Source organism: Musa acuminata, chromosome BXJ1-6, assembly GCF_036884655.1.
Source record: "Musa acuminata AAA Group cultivar baxijiao chromosome BXJ1-6, Cavendish_Baxijiao_AAA, whole genome shotgun sequence".
Taxonomy (NCBI): domain Eukaryota; kingdom Viridiplantae; phylum Streptophyta; class Magnoliopsida; order Zingiberales; family Musaceae; genus Musa; species Musa acuminata.
Window position 1 is genome coordinate 21254 of NC_088332.1, and position 26247 is coordinate 47500.

Here is a 26247-nt window from a genome sequence, read left to right on the forward strand (position 1 = left end):
CCCTAAACCCTAAACCCTAAAACCCTAAACCCTAAACCCTAAACCCTAAACCCTAAACCCTAAACCCTAAACCCTAAACCCTAAACCCTAAACCCTAAACCCTAAACCCTAAACCCTAAAACCCTAAACCCTAAACCCTAAAATTAGGTTTAGATGAAGATCAATCGGTAAGGCATCCTGGACTTCCAAAATCCATCTCATATGAACTATTTTAACTAATCGACAGTCCTTGATTGATCTCTTGTAAGATGAACGGTTATGATCAAAATGAAGCCGGAAGCGTTCTCCTTTTACTGGGCTTTCGTTCGGCTCATTCAACCGGTATCTCAAGCCCAATAACTGTGTGAGAGCCCTTCTTCTGAAGACGCGCGCTTCATTTAGAATTCTCTAGAACGTCTCTCGAGCCCAGAAAACCCCAGTGGCCGGGAAGGTGACCACCCTGGAATGTAGGGGACGAAGAAACCCCCCTCGGAGGAAATCCTAATGCTCGTCTTCTCTCGCCTTACTACCTCGACCTCCTCGTCCTCCTTCGCAACCCTAAGAAGGATGCCTCCTTCCTTGCCGAGATGGCCGTCTTCCTCCGAAGCGCCCCCGCCGCCGCCTTGCAGCCCTCTTTCGAGTACGCTCTCTCCTCACATCCCCGACAGCTTGTCCCTCTTATGACTCAGTGCGCCCTTGTCTCGTGTTTTGACTTTTGGGTCAAAGAACTTGGGTCGGAGATTGATGTTCTTCTTGATGGCTTATTTGATCGGGTTGTTTTCTATTGTTTGCCCAGTTATACCTTGTTCCCTTTTCTCCTTTTGCTGGATGCCTCGGTGCAATGTAGAGAAGAGAAGAAGTTTGACTCGGATGGGGGTTTTGGGAATGGCGGTGCCTCATTAGGTGGGCATGCGATCAGTGATTCTGTGGCAGAAGGGATGCTAATGTGCCTATATTTTCATCTTTTGTTCTTAGTTGCATACATAGAGTCCTTTTGTTTTATTTTTTTTGTTTTCATGCAATTTATGCCCCTATAAATTTGTAATCTAGCAATTAGGCATACATTTCTTTTGAAAATTCTTTTCTTATAGCTAATTTGCATTGGACCATTATGTAGCTTTCATATTTTTTAAATTGAATGAACCAAATGTTGTGACCACCAAAACTATACACACTAAACTTTTTCAGCTTTGCAACTTGATGTTAGTGTTGTTAGTTCCGTTAAAATTTGAATTGAAATAACCTAAAAATGTAATGTTTCAGATGGTTGTGGTGCTAAAGAAAATTACCACTGGAGCTATGCTTTCACATTCTGTGGCATCGGAAGAATTTCGTGAAGGAATAATAAGATGCTTTAGGGTGATGCTTCTCAATTTACAACCTTGCTCTGTTAGTTCGTGTTCATGCAAACAAAGGGTTATCATGCCTACATCCAAATCTATTGATGGTGCTTTTGTGCATCATAATACTCTCTCAAGGGATTGTGTTGAATCACTAGAATGTTTGCTAGCATTTCTCTAATCTCAAAATGCTTCAGCTGCAGTAGGGCATTGGCTATCACTTCTTCTCCAAGTAAGTCGTACGTGCTTTGTTTTTACTCATTTTATTTTATTGTTTCATTGTTTTGGTAGTCTAATTTCAGTTACTTATCTGTGTCACTCTCCGGAGCTGTTTGTTTTAGTTATTTTGATGTAAATAAATGTCCAAAATAATTTCTCTTGTTCTCTTAAAGGCTGCTGAACTTGAGGCACTGAGAGGACACTGTGGAAGTGCAAATCTCCGGAAAGAGGCATTTCTGACCCTTCGAGTCCTTGTTGCCAAGGTATCATGAATATTGATCTCCTATAATATCCTACAAGTGATATTCAAGTTATATATGTTCACGTATATAAATTCTTTGTCACACGTTGTATACTTAATTATGAAGTTTTCACAACCTCTCAAGGCTCAGGTTTGAGTAGACCTAGGTGTTGCTGTAGAGTGTAGACTTTGTGGAATATGAAACATAAGTTAAGATGGTTTTGTTTGACATATGAACTGTTTTAAATTTGACACTTTTGAGTTGGATACATGTAGAGGCATGTATTAAATTTGACATATGAACTGTTTTAAGCTCTTCAATTTACCTTGTATGTGTTACTTTTGGAGGACAGATGCTTGTTCTGTTGCCTTGGAGGTAGCTTATCAGCCTGCTTAAACAGGAGTCTTGATGTAAATGGATAGAACTATGATGATATGTTTAGTGGAGTCATTGACTGTTTACCATATAACTATAAGATATCTCAAATTCTCTTACACCTTCCGTCAATGCCATGATTGGCTAAAATTAGGCGGTCTGGTGCTCCCCTCCCTCAAATTTTATTAACAGCTGCTTTGGATTATTTTTTATTTAATGTTTCTTACATAGCAAGTTGTTGTAACCTACTTAGATGAGATTGCAACAAGAAGCAAGCCCTTGAAGAGCATGTAGCAAAACAGAGGAACATGTTAATAAAAGAAAAAAAAGGAACGTGTTAGTCATTAAATGAAAAAATTGGTCCATTCCCTCATCAATATTTCGTAAGCGAAGTGAGCAGGATCTTTCTTATAAACCCTGCTCATTGCATACTCTGATCGATTGCCGCACAAATAACATTAACTGCTGCTGCTGACTATAGTGATCTTAGGTGTGATTAATGGTTGGGAAGGCCAAAACTGCACCTTATGGGAGTTTGCCATAGTTCCTGCACCTGTTTCTGATCATCCCTGATGCAGCAAGACGTCCCTGACTATAGTGATAAATTGTTACCTGAACTTGGATCTGTAACTTGTGCTCCAATTATTCATGTTGCTCTTAGTCTTCTTTAAAATTTATTAAAACTACTCAGAGAAAAATTCATTTTTTGATCATGTTTTACTTAATTTGATCATCACATGCTTATGGAATCTTTTGGATTGCATGTGCAACTATTAGAAATCAGAAAACCTTCCATATATAGTTTCTTATCTCAATAGCTTTTACCTTCTTTTATTTTTCACATCAGGCTCTAAAATATGAAAAATGGTTTGAACTGGTTAAGAAACTGACTTAACCAGGCTCTAAAATATGATAACTGACTTAATCATTTATTAGGCATAAGTGGGCAGGTCTGGTCAATTTGGGCCTTCTTAGCATGTGAGACCTACCCTTATTGGAGGATAGCTCTTGTTCGACAACATTGGTAGGAATAAAGCCAAAAGTGCCAGCATGAGTCTAAATCGCTTGAAGTCTGACTTTGAGTTATTTGAGTTTTGAAGAGTATATATTTCTATATTTGAAGCAACTGAATAGTGCCAACATGAGTCTATCTTTTTTTACAAAATTTATCTGAATTACCCTGATTTTAGTGGACATTCAATGAGTTCTAAGAGGCTGTAATGCTGTAGCTTAATTGATCATACACATCTCTTCAATAACTGTACTTATTCTGTTGGTTAGTGTTGTTGGAATCGTGTCATAGTTCCTCATTAGGGGGGATTTTTGAGTCTTGACCACTTTATGTCAGGAATTTGAAAGATTTTATTTGAGAGGTGCTGTCAAGTGGTTTATTTTTTCATCGACACCTTTTTTAATTTGTAGTAATAATTGTACTAGTTGAATTTATGTGTTACTGAGTGGAATACCATTTTTTTCTTGTGTATGATGTATCTTTTTAATCATATTTTGTGCAATAGTAATCGTTTTGGAACCAATTACCAAATTCAGCAGACTCATCTCTTATTTATTGCATATTGGGGTTTACCCATCTATGCATGCTGTTGCCACTGCACAAAAGTAGCTAGTTCTTTTCTTTGGGGCAAAATGTCAAAAAGCTATTTGGTGATCATTTTTCAGTTACAAGAACTTGAAATTGATGTGTCATTTCATGCTGGTGTTTGAATTGATTCGTTTCTAGATATTTTCAAATAATCTGTTGGTATTAGTTAAATATATAAAATATATTGTATGCAAACATATTTTGGCTCTCTGTGGTCATTCTTTAAATTTTTAAGCATGATATTTCTTATTGTTATGTTGAACTTTTTAGTCATACATTGGTACTCTCTAGACCTAACACTAGCATGAGCTGTGTGCACTAGTTCACTTTTCTTTATTTCTTATGTTTATGTTTCTCGTCTATGAGGTTATTTTAATATGGTGAAGCAAGTTAGGTACATGATTGATCTAGCCTTGCTCTTTTTGGCAAACCTGTAATTAATTGTCTCCAACATCATAACTGTTCTACATATTCTCATTGTGGAACTGTAATCCTTGATGTTGTTTGTGTTGTTTATGTTGATTGATATCTTAGGTTGGTACTGCTGATGCACTTGCCTTCTTTCTACTGGGCGTTGTAAGCCGTTTTGCAAAGGCCTTATATGTATCAAAAAATATGATTAGTGGTGCTGCTGGAAGCTCTGTAGCCATCGAGCAGGCTATTTGTGGTTTGACTGAGTTCTTGATTATTGTTTTAGATGACAAGGCAAATCTTCACTCCCTTGAGATGCCTGTAAATGATATTGGATCACTTTCACCCATGGAAAATAAATCTACCCAATCTGTCCTAGAGGCTCTTCGTAGTTTACCTTTAAATGGTCATGTTCAGTCAGCAAATATGATTGGAGATTCTTTTAATCAAGCTATCAACGATGATCATAAACGAAAGATAGTTGATCATAGCAATGGCAAAAGAAATTTATTTGTACATCGTTCCAGGGAGTGGATTGATGAAACTTCTTCTAATGTTGATAAATTAATGTCTGCTGCATTTCCACATGTATGTATTATCATCCTCCCTATTATTTGTTTATTTTGTTGTTTTCTTCGAGGTTTCATTGGTAATGGGATCCATTCGTCTCGCCTGTGACAATAAAGTGGTTCATTGTCATTTTCAGCTTTGTATTCATTCTGCAGAAAAGGTCGGAAAAGCACTTGTAGATGGCATACAGGGGCTTCTGTTGAATTGCAGATGCACTTTGCAAAGAAGCAAATTAATGCTTTTGGTGAGTATACTGTCTTAGGTTCAGTTGTTGTGTGTGATCTATTATTATGGAGCAGAGGCATAATGGTTTCTCTCAACTAAAACTTTTCTTATTATGACTTGGTTCAGTATTGACTTTTAATTCTTATATATATATTATTAATTTCCTAGATTGATTATTTTGAAAATCTAACTGCTGTCCTTTCTTTTGTGGCTATTTTATGAATGCTTAAACTGTACAATGTCATGAATTATATTGTTGTTAATAGTCATAACGAGTAAAATTCGGTGGTTCAATTTTAACATTTTATTTGATGATCTTGTTCTATTCTTCTCTTGGATCCTTAATTATGTTAGCACTGCCATTAAACTTATGTGCAATCATGTTAACTTTTATGGTTCATAATTTCATTTAAGTGATAGTTTAGTTGACAGTAGCATTAGAATAATAGTATGTGCAGGTTTGTCTCCTGTTAACTTTGTTATGCTACTCCTGCATTATATTATCACTGCCATTAAACTTACGTGCAATAATGTTAACTTTTATGGTTCATAATTTCATTTAAGTTATAGTTTAGTTGACAGGAGCATTAGAATAATAGTATGTGCAGGTTTGTCTCCTGTTGACATGGCAGTTTGGGTTCAATTTTATTGCTAATTCCTTTTCTTGTATGTAATAATTGCAGGAGTGTTTGTGTGTGCTGGTTTATGACGATGCAGATGTTGTGTCCATGGTAGCACAGGAATCCCTCGAATCTTTATTTGTTTTGGGTGAGAAATTTATAACCAAAAATGAAATTTCTGGTATATTTACGAGGTTTGTTCTCTTATTAGTTAGTTAAGAAAATAGATAATTTTTGTGCTGCTGCAGTGAATCTTACTTTTTCAACTTGTTGGCAGCCTCATCAAAGCGCTTCCATGTGTGGTTCTTGGAAGTGATGAGACAATTGCTTTGTCACATGCTCAGAAACTACTTTCTCTAGTCTATTATGTAGGTCCGGACCTTTTAGTAAATTACCTTCAGTCTCCTGTAAGTATAGATGTTCACAATTTTTTGTTTCCAGAGAATGTATTATGTATTTTCTGTAGTTTATTGGGACCTTCTTATTTGTGTTTTTGACTTCAAAATCCTTTGCATGCATTTATTCTTATAATAAAATTTTCTTTTATTTACATGACATACAGTGCTATTTAACTACTAAACAGTATGTTATGTGTATCTATTCCCTTTTTCTTTCTAATGTTTTTATTTCCTTTTCATGGTTAATAATGAACTTGAAAGAGAGGGCAAATATACTTGTTTCAGCCTTGCGAAGGTAATTTAACCCATTTCTACAAATGGTTTGTAGCTTATCTTTGATTAGTGAGAGTTTCAATTGTTAATTTGTTGTTTGTGAGATATAAATGAATTCTATAGCCCTTTGTTTCAATGATTTCAATAGGCACTCGAGTGCTCGCCTAAGCGCTCGAGCGAGGCGAGGCGAGGCCCGAGCGCCTCGCTTCATTTCCAGGCGATGCACTTCAAAGAGGCATCGTGATAAGACCCTAAAGTCTTATCGTAGGCTCTGATACCAAATGATAAGACCCTAAAGTCTTATCGTAGGCTCTGATACCAAATGATAAGACCCTAAGATCTTATCGTAGAAGAAATGGAAGAAATGAGAATGCTCTGATACCAAATGATAATACCTTAAAGTCTTATCGTAGGCTTTGATACCAAATGGTAAGACAAAGTCTTATCGTGGAAGAAAGGAGAGAAATGGGGATGATAATGATCGCTTCGAGGGGATCGGCCTCCTTGATCACTTCGAGGGGATCGGCCCTCCTTGAACACTTCGAGGGGATCGACCCTCCTTGATCACTTCGAGGGGATCGGCCTCCTAGGGTTTCTCCAAAGACAGAATAGTATTTTTCATATATTACTGAAAAGAAGTAGTTACATCCCTATTTATAGAGTTCCACCCAGAGTTCATCAAGACTTGAACTCTAATAATAAATAAATATTAGATAAACCTCTACTTGACTCTAATTGAACCAAACCGACTCAATAAACAACTGGACTAAACAGACTCAATAAACATTATTCAAAAGCTTATAAAAAGGTTCCTAACAGTTCCTCCCTCTTCAAATCAGCCTTGTCCTCAAGGCTGAGCAGCATCAATCTCTGGGAGCTTCTCTTTCAGCACTTTAGCCATAGACTATCTGCAACGCATCACAACCCGTTGATCAAGTAAGTATGATCTCCACTTTTTGATAGTGTAAGCAACAAGTCGGTCTTTCAATGTAGCAATCGTTGCATGAAACTTCTGGCCCTGTATAATCAATTTTATCTTTGAACCTTTGTTATCACAAGTGAAAATCCGTCCATCAACGATCTTTACTTCGAATCTGTCATAGTCTTCAATGTGGTGGGCCAATCGGTCAATAGTCTCACTGTCCATAAAATTGTTAGTGCTACCAGTATCAATCAAAACTATAACAGGCTGATGTTCCAGAGTTTCGCCAACTTCCATAGTTTGCGAGTTAGAGTAGTCGGCTAATGCATGCATTGTATATATGGTAGGTCCAACATCTTCATTAGAATTTATACCTTCATAATCGGAGTCCACATTCTTAGCTTTCGGTTCCTCTGCAATTGGTTCAATCATCAGAAGTTGCCCTTGTTTACATCGGTGCTCCATACTCCATTTTTCATCATAATACAAACCCCTTGCTGATCTTTCCTTGCTAATTTTTTTCTCATGTAGATTTGCAAATGAGATCGCAGCTATCATAGTACGGGGTTGACGAGCCTTAACTTCACACCGGATCTCTGGAATAAGCCCTTCAATAAATGTATCCAGAAGTTGTCGGTTTGACCAATCTCTAGCTTGATTTGATAATCTTTCAAACCTACTCTGATATTCTAATACTGTAGAAGTTTGATGAATTTTGGCAAGTTGGCAATCAACATTCTCATATTCAGATGGGCCAAAGCGAACAAGAAGCCCTCTTTTGAACTGCTCCCATGAAGGAACTCCGTGGAAAGTTTCATACCAATCGTACCACTGGAGTGCATCTCCCTCGAGCTGGATTGAGGCCACTTCTACCTTGGATTCTTCTGAGGTTCTGTGAAAACGGAAAAAATTTTCTACTTTAGAGATCTAATTGGTCGAATCTCCATCTTTCCATCTTGGAAATTCCATCTTCATGTATGAGTAACTTGTGTCACAATGTTGGGGCCATTTTCCTGTATTTTCAGATCTGTGCAACGTAGAACTTGAGCCCCCATTTTGTTGAAATTTGCTGAGGCTCTTCAGTAGGCTCTTTTTGAAATCATTAAGTGTTTCTTGCAATCGATTCTCAATTCTGATTTCCAATGCTTCCATTTGTGCTTTCACCGAGTTATCAATGGCCATTGCGTAAGACTGCAAATCTGTAATCTCAACTCCTGTTTTTGGTGTCGGGTCAAGGGCATCAACACTATCGATGCGAAGTTGCCGAGGAGGTGGACGCCAAGGGCAGTGCTGCGGTCGCTGCGTTAGAGGAAGAGTAGCTACCCTGTGTTTGTGTCACTGCGTGAGATGAGAGCACCAAGGCTGACAGATGACGGTTGCGACTGTTGTGACCCAAGGAAGCAATCGCCGAGCAGCCGTGTTGAGGCTGCGGTGATGGCAACCGACAACTGCAGCAGCGGAGGCAGAACAAGAGGGAGGTGGCGTTGAAGCGATCGGGGTTGAGACTGCAGTGGTGGCAACCGGTGGCTGCGGCAACGATGCAGAGCAAGGGGGGCTGCAGCAACGGTGCAGATCGAGGGGGTTGAGGTGAAGGCTGCGGTGGCTAGCAACAGCAGTCGTTGCTGGCCGGAGCGCTGCGGCGGCGGTGGAGAAGGAGGCAGCGAGGGTCGTGGCAGGCTGGGCGGCGAGCGGCGTCGTCGCTGGCTGGGCAGCAGTGGCGACGCTGGTGGTAGCCGGCGTTCGCAGCAGCAAGGGGATCCACGATTGCGGCAGCAAGGGGACATGCGACTGCGACGGTGGTAACTGCCCTATTTCGGCCACCACCGATGCAGAGCAAGGGGAAGCAGCGGCTGGGAAGCGAGCGGGAGCAGCGGCTGGGAGGCGAGCGGCGGTCGTTGCATGGGGGAGCAGCGGCTGGAAGGCGAAGGCGACGGCGCTCGAGGCGACGGCGGCGGCTGGAAACAAGGGCAGTAGATGTGAGTTGCCGTGATAGCCCTGTTTCGGTTACAAAAGATGCAGAGCAAGGAGGATCGGCTGTTGGGAGGCGTGCGGCGGTCGTCGCACGGTGGCCCGCAGCGGTGATGGGTTGGCTGGTCGGCGATGGCGCTGGAGGGGAAGAGGAGTGCTGGAGGCGGCGCGGTTGGTGGAGGCGCGGCTGCGATTGACGAGGGGCTGCAGCAACAGAGGAACTCTGTTTCTGCAACCGTTGCAACGAGGGGCTGCGGCAACAGGCGGCTGCGACTGCGACCCAAGGGGGGGGGCATGGCTAGGGTTGCGGTGGAGAGGCAGCGGTGGTGGCGCGGCTGGGAGCAGCGTCACCAACGATCGCCGAGGAGAAGAGTCGAGCGGCTGCGCTGCGACGCAAGGGGAGCAGGGGTGCGTGGCTGCGGTTTCTGCTTCTTCTTCTTCTTTCTTTCTTTCTTTCTTTCTTTCTTTCTTTCTTTCTTTCTTTCTTCGTATTTTTTTTTTTTTGATAGCTTCGTTGCAACGAGAACGTGAAGGATTGCTGCTCTGATACCAAATGATAAGACCCTAAAGTCTTATCGTAGGCTCTGATACCAAATGATAAGACCCTAAAGTCTTATCGTAGGCTCTGATATCAAATGATAAGACCCTAAGGTCTTATCGTGGAAGAAATGGGAGAAAAGGGAATGACAAATGATAAGATCCTAAAGTCTTGTCGTCGAAGAAAGGGGAGAAAAGGGAATGATAATGATCACTTCGAGGGGATCGGCCCTCCTTGATCTCCTCGAAGAGATCAAGGAGGGCCGATCCCCTCGAAGCTATCAAGGAGGGCCGATCCCCTCGAAGAGATCAAGGAGGGCCAGACTTTTGAGTAGAAGAGACTATGCTCTATGGATCTGTTTCGGTGTTGGATGCTGGATCCCCGTGCCAGACTTTTGAGTAGAAGAGACTATGCTCTGATAATATAGACCTTAGGTTGTGCTTGTTAGAATCCTGTAGAAGTTGAACCATTTTGCAATTGCCTTGCCAATATTTTGCCTATTTTCAAACGGACAATTTGATCGTTAGAATTAGGCCAATCTCAGCCCTTGATCGATAACGGTTTAAATCCGACTGTTATCGACTTGTACAGGTTGGTAATGGTCCGATTTTGATCGTTATCGCCCGGTACAAATCCCATATCGCCATATACGAGGTCATGTGATAGTATCGCCCGACAGAGAGCGGTCCACATATCGGTATCCTATCAGACTAGTACATACCGCTCGTACTGGGCAGTATAGGTCGACATGACAAACCCTGAGCTAGAACATAAATAAGATGATTAAAGAAAATAGACCTAAATAACAAAAAATGGTCAAAAGAAAATTAAAGTGGGACTGCAGCCAAGAGTATAGTTTATTGGCAAAACGGAAGCAACAGCAACAACCCTCCTTATTAGTGTACTCAAACAAGTACACTATCTATGAAGCTAACTTGGTGGAACAAGAAAAGTAAAATGCAATTTAGTTTGTGCTAACGTAACAATTATAAATGATAATTTCTCTATAGAGGAAAGAAATAAAATTCAAGGGTTATGGTTTTGCTTCACATATCTTGTTCAAAATCTTTTGCAACCAATTGGCAACATCAAGGATGCTGACTGACATAGTTTGTGACTTGTTCTGTCTTATGGTTACCATACTCATTTAGTGCATGGTTATTAATAATGATCGTATTCTGTATCCTCTATTGTAAGGAACACTAGCCTTGGGGTGTAATGATGAATCTCATGATTTTGTTAAGAGGGTGAATATGAATCTAAATTTTCCACACTTGAGCCTTGAAGTACAGATTTTGCAGTCGCATTAGGAAACCTGAAATTTGAGTTGATGCTTATGACCATGATCTACAGAAAGAAGCTTAAATGATTATGGTTTAAAAGATCAAATAGAATATGCTAATAGCTATTTTGTAGTTTCTGGTTCCACGATAGGGTTTATTGTCATGCACTTACATCAGGCCTATCAGACGTAGACACAATTATGTACCACATTGCGAATTGTCATAGCTCCTGCAGTCATGTGAAACTAACCAATCCAAAAAGCGTCTCATACACACTTGCAAGGAACTGATCCACTGATCTACTGTCTAATTTAACTATGCACACATTGTTAAGATAGTACATCCATTGATGCAATTCCAATTAGGACCCTTTTTCTGAGCTTTTGAATAATGTTTATTGAGTCTGTTTAGTCTAGTTGTTTATTGAGTTGGTTTGGTTCAGTTAGAGTCAAGTAGAGATTTATTTAATATTTATTTATTATTAGAGTTCAAGTCCTGATGAACTTTGGGTGAAACTCTATAAATAGGGATGTAACTGTTTCTTTTCATTAATCTATGAAAAATACTATTCTGTCTTTGGACAAACCCTAGGAGGTCGATCCCCTCGAAGCGATCAAGGAGGGTCGATCCCCTCGAAGCGATCAAGGAGGCCGATCCCCTCGAAGTGATCATTATCATCCCCATTTCTTCCCTTTCTTCGACGATAAGACTTTAGGGTCTTACCATTTGAGGTCGATCCTCTCGAAGCGATCATTATCATCCCCATTTCTCCCCTTTCTTCCACGATAAGACTTTAGGGTCTTATCATTTGATATCAGAGCCTATGATAAGACTTTAGGGTCTTATCATCAATCTTCTGGCCTATTTGCATTTTGGAGCTGACTTAGGATAATTACAGTAGAAAAAAAAAGTTAATACATTTTTTTTAATTCATTTTGTTCCTGTCTCTCACAAAATGAGATGGCATGACCTTCTTTTGCATTTCTGAAGGTAGATGGCATGGCTCATTATTCCATGGCTCAAGCTTGAACCATTTAAGGTTGTTAATGTTTTTGTGATTCAAACCACTTCAACAATATATTTGAAGCATTAATAGATTTCTATTTTTTTTATAAGTATTTCCTTATTGGTTTGTGTGTATCACACAATTACCTTTTCTTGTACTAAAACTCAGGACATTGCCCTCAGATCCATTGCATCCCTCAGGTTTCAAATGTATTCTGTTGTTTATCGATTTGTTTCTACTGTGTAATAACTTTCTCCTTGTACTAAAACTTGTCATTTGCCACCTTAGCTCTGATTCTTCCTTCCTGAGAGGTATTGCCAGAAAATATTTTGGTTCATAAGAGCATAGCTGCAACCATTATGATAGATGTTTTACATAAATTTTAGGTGCCTTGCTTTTTAATATTAGGTCAGTGGCTTTTACAGAGGTGGACTTCTTGATTTTGAGTTGGGTTTTGTTGCTGATTCCAGTTTGGTAGGAAATAGTCTTGATAGTTCATATATTATGGTCTTCAAAAGGTTATATTATTACCCTTGGTGTGGCAAATGTGTATGTGCATGATTTAGGCTGAGATCCTTCCATGAGTAATAGAGCACTCAATTTAAGCAATGGGTAAGGTGGATGATGCAGGATGAGTTCATATTAGTCTTATTTTGACAATCTTAAATCTGAATCTGAAATCCTCTCATGTCTAGGTTTAAGGTTTTTTATATAATAATATTTGTATTTTTGAATAATTTATGTTATTTTTGAAGTGTTATTAGAATGCAATTTTGAGTTACTTAATGATAAGAATACCTTCACCTTTTTTGTTTCACTTTCATCAAACTCGTGATGGAATTCTGTTTAGTATGGGATTTGAAAACATTATGTATTGTGGACTTTCTCAATTCTTCCCCAAACTCTTGTTTTGAAGTATATTTGTTTGTTAAATCTATTTATTCATTATAGAGCTTTTTTAAAGACATCCATTGGTTTCTATACGAAATTCTTTATGTTTGACAAAGTGATCTAAGACAATACATAAATTGTTATGTTATAGCTCATTCTATCAAACATTGTTCTATCATCTTTATATTTTTACATCTCATCTTATATATATTTTTAACAACTATATGGAAGACATGATCCTCTGTTCCCAAGATGTGATTCTTCTTTAACTTTCTTGTCACTTCTCCAACTCCTTATATTATGACATTTGTATACCATGCTGTCATCTTATTTTACAAAGAAGCCATAAGGACAAAAAAGACACATCGATAAGTAGCATATTTATTTCTCCCACATCCTAACATAAGCATTAGGGTTATTTTTCCAAACATAACTGTGGTTAATTCTAAAATGTTTTTAGTAGTAAGGCTAATATGTATCATATACTTTACAGTGGTGTATACTTGGAACTTTGGGAGTCTCAAGTATTTGTTGTTGATTCCTTGATGTTACAAACTTCAAGTGTAAATACAGCAGCATTACTGTATTCTCAGATGTGGTTGACCATGTGGTGAACTTATTGATTAAGACAATACCATTGATCAGTGATTTCAATAGGCGCTCGCGCGCTCCCCTAGGAGCTCGGGCGAGACGAGGGGAGGCCCGAGTGCCACGCTTCATGTCCAGGTGCCTCGCTTCAAAGAGGCGCCGCTTGGGCACTCACCCGAGCCCAGGCGCCGGGTGCTTCGGGAGAGCGCCTAGGTTAAACCAAGCGATCGAACCAGATTTTTAGGTCTGGTTGGTCTCCGGTGCTTTAGTTGGTTCAATCGAACCAACTAAATCACCGATATCAGGCTCCCTCTCGTGATTTCCCCGACTCGCGATTTTGTCGGTTGTCGCTGCTCGCTGTTGTCGCTGTTGTTGTAGAGAGCAACGACAACTAACACTCGCGATTTTGTCGTTGAGATTTCTTCTCTGTTGTCGCTGCTCTCTACTGCCGATGCCACTATCGCTGCTCGCTGCTACTATCGCTACTCGCTGCTGCCACAATCACTGCTCGTCGTTGCCACAATCGCTGCTCGCTACTGCTGTCGTCGCTCGTTGCAGCTGTCGCCACTCCCGCTGTCGCTCATAGCTCCCGCTCCCACTCCCACTCCCGCTATCGTCGTCGCTCACCGCTCCCGCTCCAGCTACGACTGTCACTTGCTACCGCTACTGCTACCGCTACCGTTATCGTTGCCTCAGCCTCGGTCTTCTCACACTCTTCTCACTATACTGTTAACAGTATATTAACAGTATACTGCTAATTGTATACTAATAATAGTATTTTTATTTATTAGATTAATAATATATTCTTTTGATTTTAATACTATTAATTTTATTTATTTAATGCTATATTTTTTATTTAAAAAATAAAAAAATATACTATTATGGTTTATTTATTTATTGTGATATTGTACTTGATTTTCTTAATTTAATAGTATATTTTTAATTTAAATAGTTATATTTATTAATTATATTATATATTTTTATATTTTAGTGCCTTGCTTCGCTCGGGCAGCGCCTAGCGCCTTGGGTGTTTTTGGACCTTAGCGCATTTTGGCACCTAGCGTTTTTTAAATCATTGCCATTGATACAATACCTTAAATCAGCATGGTCAGACTACAATTGCTTCGGAAAATATCAAGCCAACCCTAAATAGTTGGAATATTATGGCTTGTTTTTGTACTTGTGGATTGTTGTACTTGTGTGGTAATCAAGGATTTTACAGCAAAATGTGGATACAAGAATCTTGGTTTAATGAGATTAATAGTGCAGTAACTTTCTATCAGATGCAATCTTGAGATTGCACCAAGGTTCGCAATACCGTACCGTACTAGTATTTCGACCTGGGCTTTGTACCGGTACGGTACGGTATACCGAGCGGTACACCCAGGTGTACCGAGCGGTACACCCAAGTGTGCTGAGTAATGTAGCACTGCTATAGTGCTACAGTGCACTCGGACCGGTAACAGGTGGTCCGCGTACCGACAACCTGTCGGACCGGTACGTACCGCCCATACCGGGCGGTACGGTTCGGTACGGCAGACCCTGGATTGCACATCCTAAAATTTGGTGTATATGTTTGAACTTTTCTCATGCGTGTTTAGCAATTTGTTCTCATCTGTTTTCTACTGCATGGGTGGATTTATTTGCTTGATATCTGCTGATTTATTTTGTTTCATTCTTTCCTTTGATTTACTGCTGGGGTTTTAAAATGGTGTCTCTAACCATTTTAGGTGTATTTCTTCTTAAAATTATATATAAGATGAGTAATTTGAAAAGTCAATTTATTTATCAGTTACTGCCAATACTCTTTTCTTCCTCTAAATTGGTTTGGTCAATTGCCACAGATGCGAGCTGTATCCTGAGTTAGAGGTCCTTGGTAGGCATCAACACCCAAATTTAACTATTCCATTTCTAAAGGTAAAAACATTTCTTTTCCAGCCTTCATTTTTTTATCTTTTTAAATTTCAGCTCTTCTACACATGGACATAGAATTAAGTTCTAGGTTTCACTAACGAGTGACCATGTTACATGAATTGTGTCCTGATTTATTTTAGACTAGTTTCTACAGCATCTTGCTGTCACATATCCTTGTTCTTATCTGATGATGGAATTCATTTGATATGTGTATCTGTATCTTTGACATAAACATATATGATTATCCTGCTTGACAAAATAAATTTCAATCTGCATAAAGCTGATGTCAACATTTTGGCAGGTTCAAAGATTTTAGGTGTATATAGGTACAAACTAAAATTTATTGGACCTGTATAATGTATATCATTCTATCCCTTGTTATATCAAGAAGAACTATGGTTGGCATTCCAAAGTATTTAGAATTGTGGTTAACTCTTCTTGTATCAGAGTTATGTTTCCTTTTTGTTGTATGTTTAATATAATGAATATAAATCTCTTTTGCTTGGAGAAAAAAAATCTTTTTTTTTTATCTTGTTCTATTATTATATTCTTCTTTCTTGTTTTATCTTGTTCTATTATTTCATTCTTAATCCTAAAGTTTGAAGATGTTACAAGCAGATTTTCTTATTTGTATTTTGAGCTTGCTGATTGTTAACATTCTTGTGTCTAGGCTGTGGGTGAAATTGCAAAGGCATCACAAACTGAAGCATCTTCTTTGCCAGATCAGACTGAAATATTTAGTGCACACGTCAGCTCCAAGATTCTTATGATACAAAAATGGATTAATGAGAATCATGTGGATAGTAGCTCCTTCTCCATGTGTACCAAATCCCAGGCTTAGGTAATTCTGATTTGTACTATAAGGATTCTGGTCTTCTGTTTCAGCTTTGATTAGTACTGTTGAATGATTGGCACATGACCATGAAATCTGCCAAATTATGTTTCATTGAATTTTGTGAGTATTAATTTAAGAAATTGCTTTTATTTGTAAAATTGTACTCTATTAATTTAAGAATTTTGTGAGTATTAATTTTGTGATTAGGCAATGATTTTACTGTATATTGCTTTTATTGTAAAATTGTACTAAAAATTCCTACATTACTGTGATCTTCGCCCAGACAGATATCTCATATTTCAAATTGTACTATTTAGTATATCTGATATCATGATGAAATATGACTAAGAGTGTAGAAGTTTAGTTGCTTTCACATGTGATTGCCATATTTAACTAACAAACTAAGCACTTTGATCATAAAATTTTATACACTCCCCCAGTGAAAGAACACTTTTCTAAAAACAAAGAATTAGTTCTCTTTGAAGATGCGAAAGTGGAGACAGATTAAATAGTTATCTTCTGTGGTTTAGCAGGCTTCCAGTGCTATTTTTTTCTCATTTCTTTGTTTCAATTGGTATATTGTTATTATGATATTTTTAATCTAGTGTTTGAATATTTTATGTAGTCTTTCAAGGTTCTCTTTGTTCAATGCAAGTGCTATTTGGAATAATTTCCCATTGCCTTTTTGTTCTAATTTGACAACCAGAAATTGGATCTGTCAATTTTGATGATGTTAGTCTTCACTTGGAATATTGGGAGGAATTATTGTTTAAGTTTAATGAGATGAAAAGATACAGAAGAATTGTTGGATCTCTTGTTGGATCATGCTTAAAAGCTGCATCACCACTTGTTTCTTCACAGAGAATCAGCTTGTCTGGTGTCTCTGGACATTTATTGATGTACTTGCTTGATATGTTTGTTGATAAAACATTTTTGGCCAAATGAATCTCTTTCTAATTCTCATTCTGCTGTTGCAAATACTGTTTGGTGTTTAATTGTCAGAAGGCAGCTCAATGCACAGGGGCACCCATTAATGCAGGTCTGGGAAGGGTCAATTATGCAGTTCTTTCTTTCAGTCAGGGAGAATTAAATTTAGTCTTTCTCAATTTAAGTTTCTACTATATAAAGGGAAAACACAAATTAAGCTCAGCCATTTCAGTATTTATTGTGATGTGAGGAAACCTCTTAGTTACCTGTGTTTAAAGTGAAACCTTACAAGTGACTTTAAAGAAAAAAAAATCTGGATTGAAAATAAGAAAAGAACAAAGGACAGCACATGTTGCTTCACAAGTAGGATACCTTTTCATGTTGATGACCCTTTTCGATTGTTTAGCATTTCTTTGTTTGATAGCAGTATTTTCAAACTAATGGGGCTATGTAATTTTAGTGGAAAATTAATTGATTACTTATTCATAAACGGCAACTTGGATTTCTGAAATTTTTTGACGTGAGGATACTTGGGTAGATGGCTTACCATTATGTACCTATCAGATACCTTATTCATTAGATAATTTTTTGGTACAAGTGATCTGTGCTTAGTCTGTGAATTCAAAATTTTTTACTACCATTCATACGCATTATGCTTTTCATGGAGTGTATTTTGCAAATGGTTCTTCTTACGAATGACAAGCTATTAATGATGGATAGAATGATTACTGGCTACATAATGTAGTTTGCTTGTCATTTGCAAGGTTATAAAGTTGGACAAATTTTGAAGTCTATGTTTACCTAAAATCCAATGATTACAAACTAGAAATTATTTAAGCAATAGGAACATGTACATTGCCATGCAGATTTTCGATTATGTAGGTCCAAATGAAGGTTTTTTAAAGCTTTATTTTCATTTGGATCTGTTATTTTAGATGTTTATTTTTGAAGAAAGTTCATTTGGCTCTGCTATAATAGTCGTTTATTCTGTGACTTGTTCTGGATTATTGTAACAGGGAAGCCATTGTTTCGCTAAGTGAAAGGCTTGCATTTACCATCTCTTTGTTCTTTATATAACTATATGCTTGTCAAGGATTTTAAGATGTCGACCATTTGGAGATGTTACTGTATTATTTCCCTAAATCATGTGTTTCATTGTGGCTTTCAGTTTCTAGAAGTGCCACTTTTATTGGGGTAGCAACCATGAAAAGTCAGAACATGTTCTGAATGTTGTTATATGGTTCAATTGGGAAAATGAACTGTTCTGAGTATGATTTCAAGTTTGTCATAATTTCCTTGGTGTAGGATACTTTGGGTCATGGGTACAATCCAAGCATGGGCCATGCTGCTTGGTTTTTGGTATGTGGGGGTAGGGATAATGTTGACTTTTTTGGATTAGTTCCTGATAGTTCTGTTGCTTTTCGGTCGTGTTCACTTAGTTAGTTGGGGTAAGACATCTTGATCTTTTCACAGCATTTAACTAAATGCTTTTTTTCCCAAAAAAAGGTAAGAGACATGAAAACTTGATGGTTCTTAATTTTTGTTGATTTAACCCTTTTTTTAATGGATTTGAAGTGTAATATATCATATGAATTCCATTTTTGCTTAGATGTTCTCTATTAACCCTAAACCCTAAACCCTAAACCCTAAACCCTAAACTAAACCCTAAACCCTAAACCCTAAACCCTAAACCCTAAACCCTAAACCTTAAACACTATATTTTTTTAAATCTCAATTAGTTAAATCTTAATTATTTTTTTTATTGCCAATGTGTCCTGCATCAATTATTTTAAATCTTAATTTTTTTTTATTATTTAGTAATATTTATTTTTCAATTGGAAATATGATGTCATGACGAGGAAGGCCTCCACTGGGCAGGGGCGGAGCCTTTTCGGCCGTTTGGGCCCATGCAAGGCTCGAGTCAGGGGCGGAGCCCTGACTGCTATCAGGTCTCACAAGATGCTTGATCGAACTAGTAAAATATTGGCTGCTATGTGTTGACAGTTGATACTACCGGTATTTGAAACATTTATTAATATAAATGAATTAGAGAGGCATACTATAAGGGAATATGGAAGTATACATGTGCCTTAGGGTTTAGGGTTTAGGGTTTAGGGTTTAGGGTTTAGGGTTTAGGGTTTAGGGTTTAGGGTTTTAGGGTTTAGGGTTTAGGGTTTAGGGTTTAGGGTTTAGGGTTTAGGGTTTAGGGTTTAGGGTTTAGGGTTTAGGGTGTAGGGTTTAGGGTTTAGGGTTTAGGGTTTAGGGTTTAGGGTTTAGGGTTTAGGGTTTAGGGTTTGGGGTTTAGGGTTTGGGGTTTAGGGTTTAGGGTTTAGGTTTAGGGTTTAGGGTTTAGGGTTTAGGGTTTAGGGTTTAGGGTTTAGGGTTTTAGGGTTTAGGGTTTAGAGTTTAGGGTTTAGGGTTTAGGGTTTAGGGTTTAGGGTTTAGGGTTTAGGGCTTAGGGTTAGGGTTTAGGGTTTAGGGTTTAGGGTTTAGGGTTTAGGGTTTAGGGTTTTAGGGTTTATGGTTTAGGGTTTAGGGTTTAGGGTTTAGGGTTTAGGGTTTAGGGTTTAGGGTTTAGGGTTTTAGGGTTTAGGGTTTAGGGTTTAGGGTTTAGGGTTTAGGGTTTAGGGTTTAGGGTTTTTAGGGTTTAGGGTTTAGGGTTTAGGGTTTAGGGTTTTTAGGGTTTAGGGTTTAGGGTTTAGGGTTTAGGGTTTAGGGTTTTTAGGGTTTAGGGTTTAGGGTTCCGGGTTCCGGGTTTCGGGTTTTAGGGTTTTAGGGTTTATGGTTTTAGGGTTTAGGGTTTAGGGTTTAGGGTTTAGGGTTTCAGGTTTCGGGTTTCGGGTTTCGATCCTATCATGCATTCATAAAACAATAATGCATGCATTAACTAATATGATTATTTCAACGAATACCTCGATATTAATATTGTAGAGACATCCTATTATCAATAGGGATGGATATTGGCTCACTTTAAAAGAAAAAAAAATTATAATTGGATATTCTATTTTTTATAAAATCAACATAATACCAATCTGATTAAAAAAAGAAAAAGAAAATGAGAAGAAGTGACTGATGGAATGGTGGAAAGAAAGACCAATGCTTCTCAATAATGACACAAATAAATTTCTGTCTCTTTATAGGGATTGGATGATGCATTATTGTACCTATTCAAAGGTTCATGCACTTGCGTTAGTAGTGACCTTATTCGATACAACCTTTCATTTTCCTTTTTTTGCACCTTCTCATGGCATCTTTTCCTAAAACAAGATCCAAGATTATAAATTAACTTTATTTTATAACAAAATATAAGCAAGTTTTTTAGATTACCAAATTCAGATGACTTCAGTGATTATGTTCTTTCCAATAAACACTGAGATTAAAATGCTTGAGTTAGTAAAATTTTCCTCTACATTTCATACATTCTTTGGTGCTGGTGTTGCTTTAATGTCATATTAATGGTTCCTCCTCTTCTTCTTTCAAAGATAACAAGGATTGTGCCGAGGAGATCCTCTTTATATCCTTGTTTGCTTAATTGAAATATTTTAGATATGCAAATAACTCTATTTTGTATTAAGTGAACCTTCAAACTTTATTATGTATACCGATAATATATATTACTTTGGTTTAGAGAGCCAACAGCAAATCTTATCATTCCATCCTTGAAAATATTTCAAACTTGTGAAACTCTCACTAATCAAAAGATTAACTCTTCTAAATTTAAAATTTATTTTTCTTGACGAATATTACGAAAAGTAGCTTTTCTTTTACATACCTCCATACTCTTTATCGCACCGAGGCAAATGGTGCAATATTTAATTTCTGCATCGTATGTGACTGGAAAACAAGTGCATGTATTTTGAAGGCGACGATGCTGAAATCTCGTCGTTAAAACCAGTAGCCAATAATGCAATCGAGGATTGGAGATGCAGTCTAAATCTACTATTCTGGGTGTGGTCTACTTGTGGTTAGAGCTCCGGCACCTCGTTGAGGTCGAAGTCAAACAGCCCACGTTTTACTCCCTTGTCGATTTCAGATGAGTGTGGAGAAGACGATGGAGCTCGATGCTGCAGCTCATTGAAGTGCCGTCTCTTGTGGCCCCCGAGTGCCTGCCCGCTTCGGAACGTCAGGTTGCAGTTCGTGCATCGGTGTTCTGCCATCTCCGCTTTGATCACTGCACCGTTTCCATGGATCAAGTCCTCGCCTTGCTTCGTGTTGGAACCTTCCTTCTCGTTAGGGATCGCCGCTGCTTCTTCGGGATTGCTCTTCTTCTTGTTGTGGCTGGCTCGGTGTCCTCCCAGCGCCTGGTGAGATGAGAAAGTCTTGAAGCATACACTGCACTGGTACCTTGGAAAACGAGCAGATGTGCCGGACCCGTTCACCAGTTCCAGCTCTTTGATCCTCCTCTTCTTTGTTCTCTTGGAGCTCGATATCAGTTCGTTCCCGTAGCTGCCGGCGTCCATGTCATCAGATTTCTGATCCCAACCGATCCCATCGGTGCCAGCAAAACGAGTGCCAGCGATCTGTTTCGTATCAGTGTCTTCCTCCTCAGTGGTGATGGTGGTCTCCGGACGCTGCGGCTTTCCATCAGCCAGGAGCAACAGGGTATCAGCGGCAATCGCGTCGTCATCTCTGTCACCAGCCGTCCCTTTCCGCCCTCTTCTCGCGGTTGACCACTTGGTGGTGGGCGGCACTCTCGCGATCGACGAATACGCATCGGGTTGCGGCTTCTTCCTAGCACCCGGAGGCGGATTAACTCCTCTGTAGTCTCTCTCCGGGTGGCACCTCAGGTGGCCAAACAGTGATTTATCGGAGGGGAAGGTCTTCCCGCACTCAGGGCATGTTGGGACCACCGCCCTCCTGTTTGCATGCTTGCGTTTGAAGCTGCCACAACCCTCGTCGACCGCCTCTTTGACGTCCGATGCAGATTCGGCGTTAGCATGCTCATCGCCGGCAAGCTCCCCGTCAGCACCACCGGTGGATTGGTCAGCTATCACACCACTATCACCAGATGGAGACACCGCCTCCTGAGCCGCTGCTTCCCTGTCCTCGTCTCCGGTCTTGGGGCACTTGATCCGAAGCCGCAGGGTGTTCTTGGTCAGCTCCTCGGGGGCTTGCTCTTCTGCGGTCACTGCAGCATCCCAGGTCATATGGTGGCTTCCACCTTCCATGAGACGAGCTGCCATTCCTGAGCAACAGATGAGAGCGAGGGATCAGACGTGAAGGCACGTACGTGAACTGAAGACACTATAATGGTTTCAGCTCACGAAGGAAATAACTTACTCTCTGGTTGATGGCAAGAAGCTGCCTCTTCCCTATCTATCAGTTTCCGAAACCCAAAAGGTCATAAAACAGAGCCGAAGCCACAGCTTCCCACGAAAGACAGCGACGACAGCACAATAACTACGACAGAGGACACCTTCTTTGGTTACCAACAAAAACTCAAACCCAGCTTCGTCAACACCTATTTGGATCCTACAACGAGACGAAGAACAAGAGCAGCAACCTCAGCTGAACATGGCGTGATCTCCAGCTGGAGCCGCCTTCGACGCATACAGGGTCTATCAACCTCGAGAAAACAAAATGACGAGCTCGAGGGAAGCAGATTGGATAAAAAAGACACCCATTTTTCTTTGGATCAAGAGAAGAAGGGGTGGGGGGGGGAGAGGAGGCAGCGAGCCGATCGATGGAGCTGGCAACTCCCTGTGCTCTTCTCCAAAGTCCAAAAAGGCGGAGGCTGCAAAGAAGGAAAGCAGGGCTGGAGACAGTGGCGAGGTTGTGAGAGGCACAGGGGTGAGGAAGGCGGGAGAGGAGGGGTAGGAGGAGGAGGAGGCGAAGAAGAGTGATTCGGAGATGGCTGTAATAACAGTAATGGAGGAAGAGGTGGAATCCCGCAACAATTAATCTCGCCTCGCGACCATCGCTCGGGGGTGCCTTCCATGCGTTATACTGCTCTGTTCGTGATGGTGGTGAGAGAGAAACCGACTTGTGGAGGACGAATGGGAGCCGTGCGAACAGAGCAGAACACTCATGCCTTCCATGCGTTATACTGCTCTGCGAACAGAGCAGAACAGAGCAGAATGGGAGCCGTGCGAACAGAGCAGAACAGAGCAGAAGAGTGTTCTGCTCTGTTCGCACGGAAGGCATGAGTGTTCTGCTCTGTTCGCACGGCTCCCATTCGTCCTCCACAAGTCGGTTTCTCTCTCACCACCATCACGAACAGAGCAGTATAACGCATGGAAGGCACCCCCGAGCGATGGTCGCGAGGCGAGATTAATTGTTGCGGGATTCCACCTCTTCCTCCATTACTGTTATTACAGCCATCTCCGAATCACTCTTCTTCGCCTCCTCCTCCTCCTACCCCTCCTCTCCCGCCTTCCTCACCCCTGTGCCTCTCACAACCTCGCCACTGTCTCCAGCCCTGCTTTCCTTCTTTGCAGCCTCCGCCTTTTTGGACTTTGGAGAAGAGCACAGGGAGTTGCCAGCTCCATCGATCGGCTCGCTGCCTCCTCTCCCCCCCCCACCCCTTCTTCTCTTGATCCAAAGAAAAATGGGTGTCTTTTTTATCCAATCTGCTTCCCTCGAGCTCGTCATTTTGTTTTCTCGAGGTTGATAGACCCTGTATGCGTCGAAGGCGGCTCCAGCTGGAGATCACGCCATGTTCAGCTGAGGTTGCTGCTCTTGTTCTTCGTCTCGTTGTAGGATCCAAATAGGTGTTGACGAAGCTGGGTTTGAGTTTTTGTTGGTAACCAAAGAAGGTGTCCTCTGTCGTAGTTATTGTGCTGTCGTCGCTGTCTTTCGTGGGAAGCTGTGGCTTCGGCTCTGTTTTATGACCTTTTGGGTTTCGGAAACTGATAGATAGGGAAGAGGCAGCTTCTTGCCATCAACCAGAGAGTAAGTTATTTCCTTCGTGAGCTGAAACCATTATAGTGTCTTCAGTTCACGTACGTGCCTTCACGTCTGATCCCTCGCTCTCATCTGTTGCTCAGGAATGGCAGCTCGTCTCATGGAAGGTGGAAGCCACCATATGACCTGGGATGCTGCAGTGACCGCAGAAGAGCAAGCCCCCGAGGAGCTGACCAAGAACACCCTGCGGCTTCGGATCAAGTGCCCCAAGACCGGAGACGAGGACAGGGAAGCAGCGGCTCAGGAGGCGGTGTCTCCATCTGGTGATAGTGGTGTGATAGCTGACCAATCCACCGGTGGTGCTGACGGGGAGCTTGCCGGCGATGAGCATGCTAACGCCGAATCTGCATCGGACGTCAAAGAGGCGGTCGACGAGGGTTGTGGCAGCTTCAAACGCAAGCATGCAAACAGGAGGGCGGTGGTCCCAACATGCCCTGAGTGCGGGAAGACCTTCCCCTCCGATAAATCACTGTTTGGCCACCTGAGGTGCCACCCGGAGAGAGACTACAGAGGAGTTAATCCGCCTCCGGGTGCTAGGAAGAAGCCGCAACCCGATGCGTATTCGTCGATCGCGAGAGTGCCGCCCACCACCAAGTGGTCAACCGCGAGAAGAGGGCGGAAAGGGACGGCTGGTGACAGAGATGACGACGCGATTGCCGCTGATACCCTGTTGCTCCTGGCTGATGGAAAGCCGCAGCGTCCGGAGACCACCATCACCACTGAGGAGGAAGACACTGATACGAAACAGATCGCTGGCACTCGTTTTGCTGGCACCGATGGGATCGGTTGGGATCAGAAATCTGATGACATGGACGCCGGCAGCTACGGGAACGAACTGATATCGAGCTCCAAGAGAACAAAGAAGAGGAGGATCAAAGAGCTGGAACTGGTGAACGGGTCCGGCACATCTGCTCGTTTTCCAAGGTACCAGTGCAGTGTATGCTTCAAGACTTTCTCATCTCACCAGGCGCTGGGAGGACACCGAGCCAGCCACAACAAGAAGAAGAGCAATCCCGAAGAAGCAGCGGCGATCCCTAACGAGAAGGAAGGTTCCAACACGAAGCAAGGCGAGGACTTGATCCATGGAAACGGTGCAGTGATCAAAGCGGAGATGGCAGAACACCGATGCACGAACTGCAACCTGACGTTCCGAAGCGGGCAGGCACTCGGGGGCCACAAGAGACGGCACTTCAATGAGCTGCAGCATCGAGCTCCATCGTCTTCTCCACACTCATCTGAAATCGACAAGGGAGTAAAACGTGGGCTGTTTGACTTCGACCTCAACGAGGTGCCGGAGCTCTAACCACAAGTAGACCACACCCAGAATAGTAGATTTAGACTGCATCTCCAATCCTCGATTGCATTATTGGCTACTGGTTTTAACGACGAGATTTCAGCATCGTCGCCTTCAAAATACATGCACTTGTTTTCCAGTCACATACGATGCAGAAATTAAATATTGCACCATTTGCCTCGGTGCGATAAAGAGTATGGAGGTATGTAAAAGAAAAGCTACTTTTCGTAATATTCGTCAAGAAAAATAAATTTTAAATTTAGAAGAGTTAATCTTTTGATTAGTGAGAGTTTCACAAGTTTGAAATATTTTCAAGGATGGAATGATAAGATTTGCTGTTGGCTCTCTAAACCAAAGTAATATATATTATCGGTATACATAATAAAGTTTGAAGGTTCACTTAATACAAAATAGAGTTATTTGCATATCTAAAATATTTCAATTAAGCAAACAAGGATATAAAGAGGATCTCCTCGGCACAATCCTTGTTATCTTTGAAAGAAGAAGAGGAGGAACCATTAATATGACATTAAAGCAACACCAGCACCAAAGAATGTATGAAATGTAGAGGAAAATTTTACTAACTCAAGCATTTTAATCTCAGTGTTTATTGGAAAGAACATAATCACTGAAGTCATCTGAATTTGGTAATCTAAAAAACTTGCTTATATTTTGTTATAAAATAAAGTTAATTTATAATCTTGGATCTTGTTTTAGGAAAAGATGCCATGAGAAGGTGCAAAAAAAGGAAAATGAAAGGTTGTATCGAATAAGGTCACTACTAACGCAAGTGCATGAACCTTTGAATAGGTACAATAATGCATCATCCAATCCCTATAAAGAGACAGAAATTTATTTGTGTCATTATTGAGAAGCATTGGTCTTTCTTTCCACCATTCCATCAGTCACTTCTTCTCATTTTCTTT

The 26247-nt window shown here is 40.6% G+C and overlaps 2 protein-coding genes and 1 pseudogene across 4 annotated transcripts; 2 read left to right on the forward strand and 1 right to left on the reverse strand.

The window, feature by feature from the left end:
• The first annotated feature begins 377 nt into the window (after window positions 1-377).
• On the forward strand, window positions 378-18737 carry LOC103993114 (uncharacterized; annotated as a pseudogene).
• A 2078-nt stretch (window positions 18738-20815) lies between these two features.
• LOC135677600 (zinc finger protein ZAT9-like) lies at window positions 20816-23071 on the reverse strand. Of its 2 annotated transcripts, none has more exons than XM_065189962.1 (2): window positions 22989-23071; window positions 20816-22309 (listed from the first exon to the last, which is right to left on the reverse strand). In XM_065189962.1, the coding sequence occupies exon 2, from the start codon at window positions 22305-22307 to the stop codon at window positions 21090-21092; it is 1218 nt and encodes a 405-aa protein (XP_065046034.1). In that variant the 5' UTR covers window positions 22308-22309; window positions 22989-23071; the 3' UTR covers window positions 20816-21089. The 2 variants fall into 2 exon arrangements, with proteins under 2 accessions (XP_065046034.1, XP_065046033.1); XM_065189961.1 differs by lacking the exon at window positions 22989-23071 and adding an exon at window positions 22405-22977.
• Window positions 23072-23348: 277 nt separating this feature from the next.
• LOC135677601 (zinc finger protein ZAT9-like) lies at window positions 23349-25604 on the forward strand. Of its 2 annotated transcripts, none has more exons than XM_065189964.1 (2): window positions 23349-23431; window positions 24111-25604. In XM_065189964.1, the coding sequence occupies exon 2, from the start codon at window positions 24113-24115 to the stop codon at window positions 25328-25330; it is 1218 nt and encodes a 405-aa protein (XP_065046036.1). In that variant the 5' UTR covers window positions 23349-23431; window positions 24111-24112; the 3' UTR covers window positions 25331-25604. The 2 variants fall into 2 exon arrangements, with proteins under 2 accessions (XP_065046036.1, XP_065046035.1); XM_065189963.1 differs by lacking the exon at window positions 23349-23431 and adding an exon at window positions 23443-24015.
• Window positions 25605-26247: the final 643 nt, after the last annotated feature.